Genomic DNA, 16,118 nt, shown 5'->3' with positions numbered 1-16,118 from the left:
CAGCACAGATATGGATAGTATATTTGACGACACAGAGGTAGAGCAATGGACTACTGTACCGTACTGCTATATATATATATATATATATACTGGTGGTCAGCAAAATTCTGCACTGTCCTCCTACAATGCAGCACAGATATGGAGCGTTTTCAGGCAGAGAACGTAGATATTTGCAGCACACTGAGCACAGATATTTGCAGCACACTGAGCACAGATATTTGCAGCACACTGAACAGTGAACACAGAAACTGAGAGAACGCAGCCACGTCCTCTCGCTATCATCTGCAAAGCACGAGTGAAAATGGCGGTGACGCGCAGCTCCTTCTATAGAATACGAATCTCGCGAGAATACAACAGCGGGATGATGACGTTCGGGCGCGCTCGGGTTAACCGAGCAAGGCGGGAAGATCCGAGGCTGCCTCGGAACCGTGTAAAATAGGTGAAGTTCGGGGGGGTTTGTATCTTGACGAACCGAACCCGCTCATCTCTAATTTTTACCCTGTTGACCTTTTGACTGTAGACCTTATGATGTCGACCACCTCCCCACTGCGGTAAACCCTTGCATTAAAACTGTGTTCTTTACCATGTGCAGTACTGTACTTGCCAGGGACGTGCAGTCAGGGGAGGCAGGGGAGGCAGTGCCTCCCCTGTGATTAATTATTACAATCATACAAAGAAGATACTTATGACACATAGTCTGTGTCATAAGTATCTTCTTTATTTAATTGTAATAATTTGATGCATGTAAATGCATTTGGGAGGCACTGATAGCAGTGCCTCCCGTAGATAATGAGAACGGGGCAGAGCGGGGGGCGAGGCCAAGCACTGGGCTGTATAAGCCCATTTAAATAGATAGGGAAAGCGGCACTGAAAGAAGTGCCTCGCTGACAGGGACACCACCCCCATGTCAGCGAGGCACCTGTGATTGGTCAGCGGATCAAGTGCTGGATCCGCTGTCCAATCACCCACGCGACGCTGGAGGCGGAAGAGGCGGTGGGACCCGGCAGCTGTGACCGGCGTGGGCTCAAGCAGGAGTGAGGGGTGAGTTCGTTTTCTATTTGTTTTGTGTAAAATGTCCCCGCAGTGCTCACCTCTCCACTGGGCCGCCCGCCTCCAGATCCTGTCCGTCTCTGCAGCCGTCCGCCTCCAGATCCCGTCAGACTGCTTGTTGCTGCCAAGCGTCCCGTTACTAAGCAACGGGCCAGAGCGACAAGTGAGCCTCTCTCTTGTGTGCGGCTGTTCTCTCTCTCTCTCTCTCTCTCTCTCTCTCTCTCTCTCTCTCTCTCTCTCTCTCTCTCTCCTTTTCCCCCTCTGTAACTACTTATTTTTCATGCACTGTTACAGGTACCCGTATTGGATTCTGATTATTCTGGACAAGTGAACGTGATTCTCGGCGTGGGATGTAGGTAAGTAATCTCTCATTTTTTTACAGGTCCGCTATAAGGATTCTACTGGACAAGTGGACGTGATTCTCGGCGTGGGATGTAGGTAAGTATGTGTGAGCGTGTAAGTGTGTTATAATAAAATTTTACTTTCACGGTGTGTGTGTTGTGTTTTTATTTGGGTATTTTTTTTGTTGTAGAACTACAAGTACCAGCGAGCCCCTTATTTCCCCGAATGCTGGTACTTGAGGTTCTCCAAGTACCAGCAAGCGGGGGAGGCTTTCTGGGCCTTGTAGTTCCACAACAAAAAACAATATTCTTTTTTTAACACTCATGATTATCAGCCTGGCACCCACCGCCCAGGGGTGCTGGGGACAGCCTCGGGCTTCACCCCTGGCCCTTGGGTGCCTGGAGGGGGGGAAGACCCCTTGATTTAAGGGGTCCCCACTCCTCCAGGGAACCCAAGCCAGTGGTGACTAGTTGGGGGGGGGTAATGCCATGGCCGCAGGGACCTACGTAAATGTGTCCCCCGGCTGTGGCATTATGTCCCTGGCTAGTGGAGCCCGGTGCTGGTTTTAAAAATACGGGGGAACCCTACATCTTTTGTTCCACGTATTTTTGGAACCAGGACCGGACTAAGAGCCCGGTGCTGGTTGTCTAAATACGGGGAACCCCTGTCCAATTTTTCCCCAGTATTTAAACAACTAGGACCGGCTCAAAGAGCCCGAGGCTGGTTATACTTAGGAGGGGGGACCTCACACATTTTTTTTTTACATTTTTTAAACCATTCAGACCCTTCTCCATTAAGTTAATGGAAGCCCTGGACAACAGAATTGCATTCATGTCCTCCTCCCACACCCTTCCCAGTACCAAACACTCATTTTTTTTCTATAAAAATGTACAATATATCACAAGTATGATGAGCAGGCAGGCAGCGGGCATTGGCGGCATCGGAGTGAGATGCAAATTAGTGGCGGAGGGATGGGTCAGTTTATGGTGGCCGAGTTTGTAAGCCGGTGGCGGTGGCAGCGGGGATCGACTCAGGGGCAGTAGCGGGCATTGGCTCGGCGGCGGTAGGGGTCATCGGCAGATTCGGCGGACATTATGGCTGTAGTGCCTCACCAGCCACTGACCTCACCGCACGCCACTGGTACTTGCTGTTTATCCAGTAAACCGAGCATCCTGTGTTGTCTAACAGTCACTTTCACATCCACTGTGTGTCCCTATTGTGACCCCAATAGACTACATTTTAAGATAAATATATAAGTGCATATATATATATATATATATATATATATATATATATACACTAGAGATGAGCGGGTTCGGTTCCCCGGAATCCGAACCCCCCCGAACTTCACCAATTTTACATGGGTCCGAGGCAGACTCGGATCCTCCCGCCTTGCTCGGTTAACCCGAGCGCGCCCAAACGTCATCCCGCTGTCGGATTCTCGCGGAATTCGTATTCTATATAAGGAGCCGCGCGTCGCCGCCATTTTAACTCGTGCATTGGAGATGATAGGGAGAGGACGTGTGCAGCATTCTCTCAGTTGTGTTCAGTGTGCTGCAAATATCTGTGCTCAGTGTGCTGCAAATATCTGTGCTCAGTGTGCTTGCAAATATCTGTGCTCAGTGTGCTGAAAATATCTACGTTCTCTGCCTGAAAAACGCTCCATATTTGTGCTCAGTGTGCTGCAAATATCTGTGCTCAGTGTGCTTTATTGTGGGGACTGGGGACCACCAGTATTATATAGTAGGAGGACAGTGCAGAGTTTTGCTGACCAGTGACCACCAGTATTATACATTCTCTGCCTGAAAAACGCTCCATATCCCTGCTGCGTTGTAGTATATAGTAGGAGGACAGTGCAGAATTTTGCTGACCAGTGACCACCAGTATTATATCAGTACGGTACAGTAGTCCACTGCTCTACCTACCTCTGTGTCGTCAAGTATACTATCCATCCATACCTGTAGTGCATTTAAGTTTTGCGTAGTATATATATAGTAGGAGGACAGTGCATAATTTTGCTGACCACCAGTATATAATATATAGCAGTACGGTACAGTAGTCCACTGCTCTACCTACTTCTGTGTCGTCAAGTATACTATCCATCCATACCTGTGGTGCATTTAAGTTTTGCGCAGTATATATATAGTAGGAGGACAGTGCATAATTTTACTGACCACCAGTAAATAATATATAGCAGTACGGTACAGTAGTCCACTGCTCTACCTACCTATGTGTCGTCAAGTATACTATCCATCCATACCTGTGGTGCATTTTAGTTGTTGTGCGCAGTAGTAGGAGGACAGTGCATAATTTTGCTGACCACCAGTATATAATATATAGCAGTACGGTACAGTAGTCCACTGCTCTACCTACCTCTGTGTCGTCAAGTATACTATCCATCCATACCTGTGGTGCATTAGAGTTGTTGTGCACAGCAGTAGGAGGACAGTGTATCATTTTGCTGACCACCAGTATATAATATATAGCCGTACGGTACAGTAGTCCACTGCTCTACCTACCTCTGTGTCGTCAAGTATAATATCCATCCATACCTGTGGTGCATTTAAGTTTTGCGCAGTATATATATAGTAGGAGGACAGTGCATAATTTTGCTGACCACCAGTATATAATATATAGCAGTACGGTACAGTAGTCCACTGCTCTACCTACCTCTGTGTCGTCAAGTATACTATCCATCCATACCGGTGGTGCATTTTCGTTGTTGTGCGCAGTAGTAGGAGGACAGTTCATAATTTTGCTGACCACCTGTATATAATATATAGCAGTACGGTACAGTAGTCCACTGCTCTACCTATCTCTTTGTCGTCAAGTATACTATCCATCCATACCTGTGGGGCATTTAAGTTTTGCGCAGTATATATATAGTAGGAGGACAGTGCATAATTTTGCTGACCACCAGTATATAATATATAGCAGTACGGTACAGTAGTCCACTGCTTTACCTACCTCTGTGTCGTCAAGTAAACTATCCATCCATACCTGTGGTGCATTTTAGTTGTTGTGCGCAGTAGTAGGAGGACAGTGCATAATTTTGCTGACCACCAGTATATAATATATAGCAGTACGGTACAGTAGTCCACTGCTTTACCTACCTGTGTGTCGTCAAGTAAACTATCCATCCATACCTGTGGTGCATTTTAGTTGTTGTGCGCAGTAGTAGGAGGACAGTGCATATTTTGCTGACCACCAGTATATAATATATACCAGTACGGTACAGTAGTCCACTGCTCTACCTACCTCTGTGTCGTCAAGTATAGTATCCATCCATACCTGTGGTGCATTTTAGTTGTTGTGCGCAGTAGTAGGGGGACAGTGCATAATTTTGCTGACCACCAGTATATAATATATAGCAGTACGGTATAGTAGTCCACTGCTCTACCTACCTCTGTGTCGTCAAGTATACTATCCATCCATACCTGTGGTGCATTTTAGTTGTTGTGCGCAGTAGTAGGAGGACAGTGCATAATTTTGCTGACCACCAGTATATAATATATAGCAGTACGGTATAGTAGTCCACTGCTCTACCTACCTCTGTGTCGTCAAGTATACTATCCATCCAGCGACCTTGGTGCACCTTTTTTTTTCTTTGCATCATGTGCTGTTTGGGGACTATTTTTTAAATCTGACATCCTGTCTGACACTGCAGTGCCACTCCTAGATGGGCCAGGTGTTTGTGTCGGCCACTTGGGTCGCTTAGCTTAGCGACACAGCTACCTCATTGCACCTCTTTTTTTCTTTGCATCATGTGCTGTTTGGGGACTATTTTTTAAATCTGCCATCCTGTCTGACACTGCAGTGCCACTCCTAGATGGGCCAGGTGTTTGTGTCGGCCACTTGGGTTGCTTAGCTTAGCCACACAGCTACTTCATTGCACCTCTTTTTTTCTTTGCATCATGTGCTGTTTGGGGACTATTTTTTAAATCTGCCATCCTGTCTGACACTGCAGTGCCACTCCTATATGGGCCAGGTGTTTGTGTCGGCCACTTGGGTCGCTTAGATTAGCCACACAGCTACCTCATTGCACCTCTTTTTTTTCTTTGCATTATTTGCTGTTTGGGGACTATTTTTAAAATCTGCCATTCTGTCTGACACTGCAGTGACACTACTAGATGGGCCAGGTGTTTGTGTCGGCCACTTGTGTCGCTTAGCTTAGTCACACATAGGCCTTGGTGCACCTCTTTTTTTCTTTGCATTATGTGCTGTTTGGGGACTATTTATTTTTTGAAGTGCCATCCTGTCTGACACTGCAGTGCCACTCCTAGATGGGCCAGGTTTTTGTGTCAGCCACTTGGGTCGCTTAGCTTAGTCATTCAGCGACCTTGGTACAAATTTTAGGACTAAAAATAATATTGTGAGGTGTTCAGAATAGACTGGAAATGAGTGGAAATTATGGTTATTGAGGTTAATAATACTATGGGATCAAAATGACCCCCAAATTCTATGATTTAAGCTGTTTTTGAGTTTTTTTTGTAAAAAACACCTGAATCCAAAACACACCCGAATCCGACAAAAAATTTTCAGGGAGGTTTTGCCAAAACGCATCCGAATCCAAAACACGGCAGCGGAACCGAATCCAAAACCAAAACATAAAACCCGAAAAATGTCCGGTGCACATCACTATTATATATACTATATATACAGGCTGAGTATCCCTTATCCAAAATTCAAAATCACACATTTTTGGTTCCCCCACTGAGATAATGACACACACATATATATATATATATATATATATATATGTGTGTGTGTGTGTATTATATTATATATCTATATAATATATCTATATATACACATAATATATAATATATATGTAATATATATGTCATTATCTCAGTAGGAGACCCAAAAATGTTGGATTTTGAATTTTGGATAAGGGATACTCAACCTGTATATATAAGTTTAGCTTTCATAAATGAATAATAAAAAAAAGAAAAATATGTAAAAATTTCAAATTTCCAACAGAGGTAATGTTAGAATGCTAGGAAATTATAGAACTACTCACAGTGATTTTCAAGGTTGCGGCAACTAATATTCTAGATTTAAGACATGCCGGTTTACTCACTGATAAGTGATGTTCTCTTGTGGTGTACATTTTCTTGCTACATGTATCTGACTCTTACTTATGTCTATTCCAATCACTTTGCAGAAATGTTCTGCCAGAGGCCGGGTTGATCTTCCAGTACCACAGCCAGCGTCTACAGCCAGTTCAAAGGGTCGTCCCTTCTGATGAGAAAAGAAAAATTACATTTCCATATTTATTGATTTCCTCAGTGGCAGATCACTTTCTGGTAGGGGATTATCAAGGCAAATGGCATGCATGTATAGAGTCTTCAATCACCTACAGAATAATGTTGAACATGCTCTTAACTGGTCTGGTCCCCATAGGAAGCTAAAGGATGTGTAATGCTGTATGTAGGCTTTTCTCTGCTCACCAGGAATTCCTACCACTCTTTTTACTGTACAACACATCTGTGGGTGCTACAAAACCCAAATCGTAAGTTAATTTCTGAACCAGTCAACTCCTGATGCATAGAATGGAGCACAGACAGGTGAGTAACTTTGAGAAATCCAACCCTACAGTACAGTAACTAAACTTTTTGGTTCCCTGTGGCAGAAAGAGAATACAGACATTGGGATATTCAATAAGAGTCGGAAACTGCCGTCTTGTCGGAAAGATGGCAGTTTCCGACTGGAATAGGTCAGAAGGGATTCCGGCCTATTCAATAGGGGCACATTTTTTCCTACAAGTCGGGAAACCCGACTTGTCGGAAGGCTGTCAGAAAGCAGGTGGATCGGTCAGAATTCCCGCCGATCCACCTGCTGCTGTCGGAAACGGGTCCAAATACGACAATTTTTGGCCCCCTTTCCGACAAACTCAATCCGACTTGAAAACAAGTCGGATTGAGGTGAAGAGACGGGGAGCGGTGCAGCGGGCTACGGGGAGGATAGTACCTGCAGTGCCTCCTCCGCCGCCACACAGATCACTCCCACTGCCAGCTCCGGCCGCTGCTGGAAGCTCCCCCGCAAGCCGCCGCACACTGATCCCCCACCGGCCGATGCACACTGCTCCCCCTTCCGACCGCCTCACGCTGCTCACCCCGCCACTGCTGTCAGCGCACCCGGCAGCCGCTAACAGCAGCGACAGGACAGCACACAGGGAACTGTTATGCACACCAGTGCCTGCAGGAAAGTACTGGTGTCAGGACTGTTATGCACTCCAGTGCCTGCAGGAATGTACTGGTGTTTGAACTGTTATGCAAAACAAATGGACTTACAGACAGACTGGGGAATATGACATAACGTACACAGAAGGTGATAGGGTAACAAAATACACACAAAGTGAACAGAGAAGCCCAGAGGCTAAGGAACTGGGTATCTCCCTTGTATTAGAACTGCTCAGATGAGAAAAGCAAAATGTTGTGTTTTAATACGTAGAGAACCCGAAATGCTGTTGCTAAGGGCAACAGCAAAACCCTAAAGGGTTACCAACAGGTGTGGCAGTAAACTCCTTGGTCAGAGATGGAATGATAGACACAAGGAGAGTCTCCACAATCCTAATTCTCACTTGCAGTGCACAGGTTCAGCTTACTGCCACTAAACTGACCCCTGACACCTAGCAAAGTGAGACAGGATTAGACAGGCAAGTCTTAGAATACAGCCGCAAACTTGCAAAGTTCACAGAGTAGTAACAGAACCCCAGCAAGCTAAACGACTGACTCCAGTCTTACTGCTAGGTCTGGATTGGCAGAGTGTAATACCAAATCCCCAGGCCTATTTGCAGTAAGCAACAAACAAATACAAAGCTACACAGTACTGGCTAACTTTCAGAAACTTACTAACCAACAAAGATTCAGCAGCATCTGCTTACCCTGAGAAGAGGCCTTATAAAGCAGGTGCTGTCCACGCCCCACTCAGACCTCACAGACTGTGAGCACAAAAACCAGCACCGGATCCCCTGCCATGCACAGAGCCTATAACCACTGCACAGCAAAAGACCCGAACCGGAGTATCAGCTGCGCTCAGGTCACTCCGCTAGCACTTGCCTCCCGGTTGCCATGACGACGTGGCAGCACAGGGCAGGAGACCCTAACAGTACCCCCCCTCTGACGAGGGGTCAAAGAACCCCTACCACCGGGTTTATCGGGGAACTGCGAGAAGAAAGAGCGTATCAGTCTGGGGGCATGAAGATCACAACTGCGCACCCACGACCGCTCCTCCGGGCCATACCCCTTCCAGTGCACCAAAAATGACAGCCGACCCCGAATCACCTTGGAGTCAAGAATCCTTTCAACAACAAACTCCCTCTGGCCACGTATCAGAAGAGGGGAAGGTCTTCCACTGGAAGAAGGATTACTAATCGCCCGTTTTAAAAGGGAACAATGAAATGTTTTATTGATACCCAAAGAACGGGGCAGATCTAACTGAAATGCCACCGGATTGATAACCCTGGTGATCTTATAAGGGCCGATGAACCGGGGGCCTAACTTATGAGATGGCTGTCTCAACTTCAAATTCTTGGTAGACAACCAGACGAAGTCTCCTAATTTGAAGCTGCAGGGTCTTTTCCGCTTATCAAAAACCCTTTTTGGTCACTAATGACACAGACACAAGGGCTTTCTTCACTTTCCGCCAAATACCTCTAAGGACCGAAACCACAGAGGAACCACCAGGCGTGGAGTCCAGGGGGTCAAAAGAATTGGCCTTAGGATGATGCCCATACACACAAAGGAAGGGAGAGATCCCTGTAGCAGAGTGAGCCGCGTTGTTATAGGCAAACTCCGCCATGGACAGATGAGCAACCCAGTCAGTCTGACACTTGGAGACATAACACCTGAGGAACTGCTCCAAGGACTGGTTCACCCTTTCAGTCTGCCCATTAGACTGCGGATGGTAGCCCGACGACAAGCTGACAGAAATCTGGAGATCGGAACAAAATGCCCTCCAGAATTTGGCCACAAACTGGGATCCGCGGTCAGAGACCACATCAAGTGGCAACCCGTGGAGACGCACAACATGCAGCATAAATAATTCAGACAGGCGTCTGGCCGATGGCAGCCCAACCAGTGGAACGAAGTGCGCCAACTTCGAAAACCTGTCAACGACAACCCAGATGGCTGTCATCCCCGAGGATTTGGGCAAGTCCACCACAAAATCCATTGAAATGTGGGTCCATGGCTTAGATGGGATAGAGAGTGGATGTAATGGGCCAACAGGAACCCCTCTAGGAGTCTTATTTCGGGCACAGATGTCACATGCCCGAACCCACTGATCCACATCCTTAGCCACCGAGGGCCACCACACCGCCCTAGATAGCAACTCCCGAGTTCTGGCAATACCCGGGTGACCTGCAGACTTCTTGGCATGGAATTCCAGGAACACTCGCTGTCTTAACCTAGGAGGCACAAACAAAAGATCTACCGGAAGGTCTGGAGGAGCCTGCTCCTGTGCTCTAAGGACTAATGATAAGAGGTCCTGGGTAATGCCCACTTTAATACATGATGGGGAAACAATGGGCAACGGCTCCTCGGTGGTCTCCTGGATTGGAGCAAAACTCCGCGAGAGCGCATCAGCCTTGATGTTTTTTGACCCAGGGCGATATGTTATCAAAAAATTAAAGCGAGCAAAAAACAAAGCCCATCGTGCCTGCCTGGCATTGAGATGCTTCGCTGACTCTAAATATGCCAGATTCTTATGGTCAGTGAGAATTGAGACCACAAACTTAGCCCCCTCAAGCCAGTGTCTCCACTCCTCGAGTGCATCCTTAATAGCCAACAATTCCCGGTTACCCACGTCATAATTCATCTCGGCAGGCGAAAATTTACGGGAAAAGTAAGCACAGGGATGAAGGCGATTATCAGACACTCCCATCTGAGAAAGCACTGCCCCAATACCCATCTCAGAGGCATCCACCTCCACCACAAAAGGACGCTCTGTATCTGGGTGTCGCAGCACCTTGGCCGAAACAAATGCCCTTTTGAGACGGGCAAAAGCCGCTTTAGCCTCACAAGACCAGTGAGCAACATCCGCCCCTTTCTTAGTGAGTGCCACCAAGGGCGCCACTATAGACGAAAATCCAGCGATAAATCGTCTATAAAAATTCGCAAAGCCCAGGAAACGCTGAAGCGCCTTCAAACTAGTGGGCTGCACCCAATCCAGGACTGCCTGTACCTTGGAACCCTCCATTTGGAAACCTTCTGGGGAGATAATATATCCCAGAAATGCGATTTGCTGAACTTCAAATTCACACTTCTCCAGCTTCGCCCCAAGCGGGTGGTCTCTGAGTTTCTGGAGGACTAAGCGTACATGCTTCCGATGTTCCTCCAGGGAATGGGAGAAGATTAGGATGTCATCTAAGTATACAACTAAGAATCTATCCAAATATTCCCTGAGCACATCATTCATGAAATCCTGGAAGACTGCCGGGGCATTACAGAGCCCAAAAGGCATCACCAAATATTCATAATGCCCTGAGTGGGTATTAAAGGCAGTCTTCCATTCATCCCCCTCTCTTATTCGGATTAGATTGTACGCACCGCGTAGGTCAATCTTAGAAAAAATGGTGGCAGTACGAAGCTGGTCAAACAAGACCGAAATGAGAGGCAGTGGGTATGAGTTTTTAATCGTGATACGGTTCAATTCCCTGAAGTCGATGCAGGGTCGCAACGAACCGTCCTTTTTACCCACGAAGAAGAACCCCGACCCAACTGGAGACTGTGAAGGTCTGATAAATCCCTTAGCCAAGTTCTCCTGAATGTACTCTGCCATAGCCTGAGTCTCAGGACGTGACAGGGAGTACAACCTGCTCTTGGGAAGCTTAGCATTTGGCAACAAATCAATGGCACAGTCATAGGGGCGATGGGGAGGTAGTACCTCTGCAACTTTTTTGGAGAACACGTCCGCAAAATCTGCATAACACCCTGGCAATCCTGGCAAACTTAGCTGCGAGAGCCTGACTGGAAGGCTCAAGCAACTCCTGAAACAATCAGTACCCCAACTAAGAATCTCCCCAGAGACCCAGTCAAATTGAGGATTGTGGGCCCTTAACCAGGGTAACCCCAACACCAATGGGGCAAAAGTACAGACTGTCACATAAAAGGACAATTTTTCAGAGTGTGTGGCTCCAATAAACAAAGAAATCTGGCTAGTGCAAGAGGTAATTTTACCTTGGGATAATGGTTCCCCGTTTAACCCACAAATCTCAATTTCCGATGCCAAGGGTACTAAGGGAACAGAGTGTTTCAGGGCGAATTGGCGGTCCATAAAAACCCCGTCAGCCCCACTGTCCACAAAGGCCTCAGTCTTGACAGTTTGACCGAGGATCTTCAAGGTCACCGGAATGATAAAAGTCTTCTTGGGAAATTCTGACTTCTGGCCTGACAGGATATTTCCCATCACCCTCAGGCCCTGAAGTTTTCCGGCTTTTCTGGGCATGATACTACCACATGACCTTTATTCCCACAGTACAAACACAACCGCTGCTGTCTCCTCCGCGTCTTCTCACACGAGGAGAGGCGGGTAGCCCCAATCTGCATAGGCTCCTCGGAAAATTCCTCAGAGTCTGAGGATCCCTTGGGAAGGAAGGAAATCTCAGTCTCCCTTTCAAGCCTACGCTCTCTCAGCCGTCTATCCACCCGGATGGATAACTGCATGAGCTGATCCAAGCTATCAGGCAAGGGATATTGTACCAGTTGGTCCTTTATCTGGTTAGAAAGACCTCTTCGGTACTGGTGTCTCAGGGCTGGGTCATTCCACTGGGTATCATGGGCCAACCTCCGAAACTCCGTACAGTAAACCTCAACTGGCCTTCGCCCTTGCTTAAGGATCGAAATCTGAGCCTCGGCTGAGGCCGTCTTGTCAGGGTCATCATACAACATGCCCAGTGCCGTAAAAAAAGCATCAACACTTTTAAGCGACGGACAGTCAGGCTGCAACCCATATGCCCAGACCTGTGGGTCTCCTTGTAGCAAGGAAATCACTATGCCCACCCGCTGAATCTCCGACCCAGAAGACTGAGGCCTAAGCCGGAAGTATAGCTTGCAGCTCTCCTTGAAACAAAAGAACTGCGAGCGATCTCCAGAAAAACGATCCGGGAGATTTACTTTCGGCTCCTTAACCCCTGCAGGTGCTGCTGCTGCGGGAGCTCCGCCAGCAGCCTGGGAGGTGTGCATTTTAATGGACAAATCATTAAATTGTCGAGTCAGGACCTGCACCTGATCGACCACCTGTTGCAACGTATTTTGAGGGGTATGCTCCATATTCCCACAAAATTTCAACAGGAGTATTAGGCTGCTGAATATGTTATGCACACCAGTGCCTGCAGGAAAGTACTGGTGTCAGGACTGTTATGCACTCCAGTGCCTGCAGGAATGTACTGGTGTTTGAACTGTTATGCAAAACAAATGGACTTACAGACAGACTGGGGAATATGACATAACGTACACAGAAGGTGATAGGGTAACAAAATACACACAAAGTGAACAGAGAAGCCCAGAGGCTAAGGAACTGGGTATCTCCCTTGTATTAGAACTGCTCAGATGAGAAAAGCAAGATGTTGTGTTTTAATACGTAGAGAACCCGAAATGCTGTTGCTAAGGGCAACAGCAAAACCCTAAAGGGTTACCAACGGGTGTGGCAGTAAACTCCTTGGTCAGAGATGGAATGATAGACACAAGGAGAGTCTCCACAATCCTAATTCTCACTTGCAGTGCACAGGTTCATCTTACTGCCACTAAACTGACCCCTGACACCTAGCAAAGTGAGACAGGATTAGACAGGCAAGTCTTAGAATACAGCCGCAAACTTGCTAAGTTCACAGAGTAGTAACAGAACCCCAGCAAGCTAAACGACTGACTCCAGTCTTACTGCTAGGTCTGGATTGGCAGAGTGTAATACCAAATCCCCAGGCCTATTTGCAGTAAGCAACAAACAAATACAAAGCTACACAGTACTGGCTAACTTTCAGAAACTGACTAACCAACAAAGATTCAGCAGCATCTGCTTACCCTGAGAAGAGGCCTTATAAAGCAGGTGCTGTCCACGCCCCACTCAGACCTCACAGACTGTGAGCACAAAAACCAGCACCGGATCCCCTGCCATGCACAGAGCCTATAACCACTGCACAGCAAAAGACCCGAACCGGAGTATCAGCTGCGCTCAGGTCACTCCGCTAGCACTTGTCTCCCGGTTGCCATGACGACGTGGCAGCACAGGGCAGGAGACCCTAACAGGAACGGCCAAATCCGACAGTCGGATTTGGCCGCTCTTTGAATAGGGGTTGTGAGGTCCATTCCAACAACTGCATGTCGGAATGGACCCGACTCTTATTGAATATACCCCATAAGGCGCATGCCCCCGTGGGGAATGGGCATGACAAAATTTGTTCCAGAGAAAGCGCGTGCTATGATAACCCTTCCCACATTTTATATATATACTGTATATGGGTGGTCAACCCGAGTTGATCGCAGCCAGCAACTTTTTGCGATCAACTAGAACATGCCTATGGGGGAGTGTATTTTAGCTTAGCAGGGCTGCGATCGCTTGTGCAGTCCTGCTAAGCTAAAAAAATTTCAACCAGAACATGACTAGCCCTGGACATACTTACCCTGTGCGACGATCTCTGCGATGCTGGAGCCGGATTTGACGTCAGACATCCACCCTCCGTTCTTCTGGACACGCCTGCGTTTTCCTCACCACTCCCCGAAAACGGCAGCCAACGGTCCGGATCCGCCCAGGAACGCCTTCTTCGTGTCAATCTACTTGCGGTTGGCTTTCTTCGTAGGACGCGGTGTAACCCGGCGACCCGTGTCGCCGAGCACTGATGTGCGTGCGCAGTGCGCCCGCCGCGCATTCCAGACCCCTTCACACCGCAGCGACAAACCGCTGCGTACGAACGGGTCGGAATGACCCCCATGTTACGCAGACAAATTTATAGACCACTGCAAGAAAATGGATTTGGGCACAAATCCTCTTTAAGCCAAATTCACACACTTAACTCGAGACCTCGTTGTTATTCAGTTACAATACCTATATTATATAACACATTTCAATATACTGCCATACCCAGGATTCAAACCCATAACCTGTTACATTCCAGTCAAATATTCTACTCATTGAACTATTTGATCCTGTATAAAAACTATGAGATTTCTAACTTTGTAAAAAAAACTGATAATCAGCATTGCAATTGAGCATATCTGTGTAGTGCACATCCAATCCCTTGCAGCCACACACACAACATAGATCTACTCAGCTGCAATGCTGATATTTTATTTTTCAAATAGTACAAAGCAAGCTGCACCTAGTTAGAATTCTCTAGCTTTCTATGTAAGGGCAGATACAGTAGATCAATGAAAACTGTGTCTGACTGCAGTGCCACAGGCGATGGGTTTGAGTCCCGGGTATTTCAGCATCTTGGAATGTAATAATGGACAGTGTGAGTGAATAACAAAGAGCTCTCAAGTTAAGTTCATATAGGTATTAGTGACGGGAAGGGGGGGGGGGGGGTCAGGAGATGCTGGGCATCAAAAATGGGGAAAGCTACAAGTGAAAGTAAATAAAACAGATAATTAACAAGTGCCACCAACAGCGCCCCCTACCTTGCAAAGCTATGTGTGCAGTGGCACACTCGGTACATACCTAGTTAGGGGGCCCTGCTACAGTATGTGCAATTACACTTATAGGAGTTTTATCACAAGTTCTTCAGTATACTACACTTGCTCTGAGTATTGTTCATATCTAACACTTCAGCCACTGTTAGTTATGTAATTAATCCCTGAGAGTGTGGGGCAGGAGCATGAGGCAGAAGAGTGAGGTTCTTTATATATTTAACTTTGTACCTAGAATCATATGTCCCAACCCTTTGTGAGAAGGATGTTTCTGCACTTCAGTAATTTGAACATCAGGTAGGATAAAAATCAAAGGCAGTGTTACATAACAATCAAAATTCAATATACTGTACACTACTACTATCCCCAAAACCTTAATCCACCATTGGATATTGTTTATAGTCATCATTTCTCTATTAATCATTCACAGCATATACAGCATTTGGTGCTTATTTACCTTCTCTTCCAAGTAGCTTAAAATAAGGTTAAGTACTTTTTCGGAAACAGGGACCATGTTATCCTGATAGACTTTTGAGTATTCTTCACTTTTGAATATTTCAGTATCCATCTGTACAGATCTGAACATTGAAAGGTGTCAAGTAAATGAATTTCACAGATTGTTTTATTTGACATTTTATGAAGAAATGTTTCTATGGGCTGGGTATGGAATGCCGGCGGCTGGGATCCCAGCAGTCAACATACCGACGCTGGGATCCCGGTTGTCAGAATGCCGGCAAGGGGACGGAGTGCAATGAAGCCCCTTGCGGGCTCGCTGTAATCGCCACGCTGAGGGCTCGCTATACTCGCCACGCTGCGGGCTCAGTCGTGGACAACCGTAGAGTGGGAATAGCCCCTGTTCCGTCTGTCGGCATTGTCAGTGGTCAGGATTCCGGCGTCGGTATCCTGAACGCCAGGATCCTGACTGTCGGCAATGAAACTGCATCCCGTTTCTATACCGTTTCATTTCTAAATAGTTTGTATGAGTATGTCACCTTACTACAAACAGATATGATGCAGAATCCATTTCTTTACCTTCAGTACAGTATGTTACAGTGCTAAATCCTATGAATCTCTAAGATACTGGGCTAACGAAAACAAAGA

General features: G+C 46.8%; 1 protein-coding gene across 1 annotated transcript in view; it reads right to left on the bottom strand.

Moving 5' to 3' along the window:
- The window catches only part of LOC134943998 (putative methyltransferase DDB_G0268948), a 68,923-nt gene extending 53,338 nt beyond the window's left edge, over positions 1 to 15,585 (bottom strand). Inside the window, exons 1-2 of the mRNA XM_063932544.1 lie at positions 15,475 to 15,585; positions 6,476 to 6,636 (exon numbers count right to left, since the gene is read on the bottom strand). Of these exons, the coding sequence (XP_063788614.1) occupies positions 6,476 to 6,636; positions 15,475 to 15,585 (272 nt within the window). The remainder of the gene's footprint in view (positions 1 to 6,475; positions 6,637 to 15,474) is intronic.
- Between the last annotated feature and the right edge of the window lie 533 nt (positions 15,586 to 16,118).

The sequence above is a fragment of the Pseudophryne corroboree genome, chromosome 7 (assembly GCF_028390025.1).
Source record: "Pseudophryne corroboree isolate aPseCor3 chromosome 7, aPseCor3.hap2, whole genome shotgun sequence".
NCBI lineage: Eukaryota > Metazoa > Chordata > Amphibia > Anura > Myobatrachidae > Pseudophryne > Pseudophryne corroboree.
This window is presented reverse-complemented; position numbering and strand designations above follow the sequence as displayed.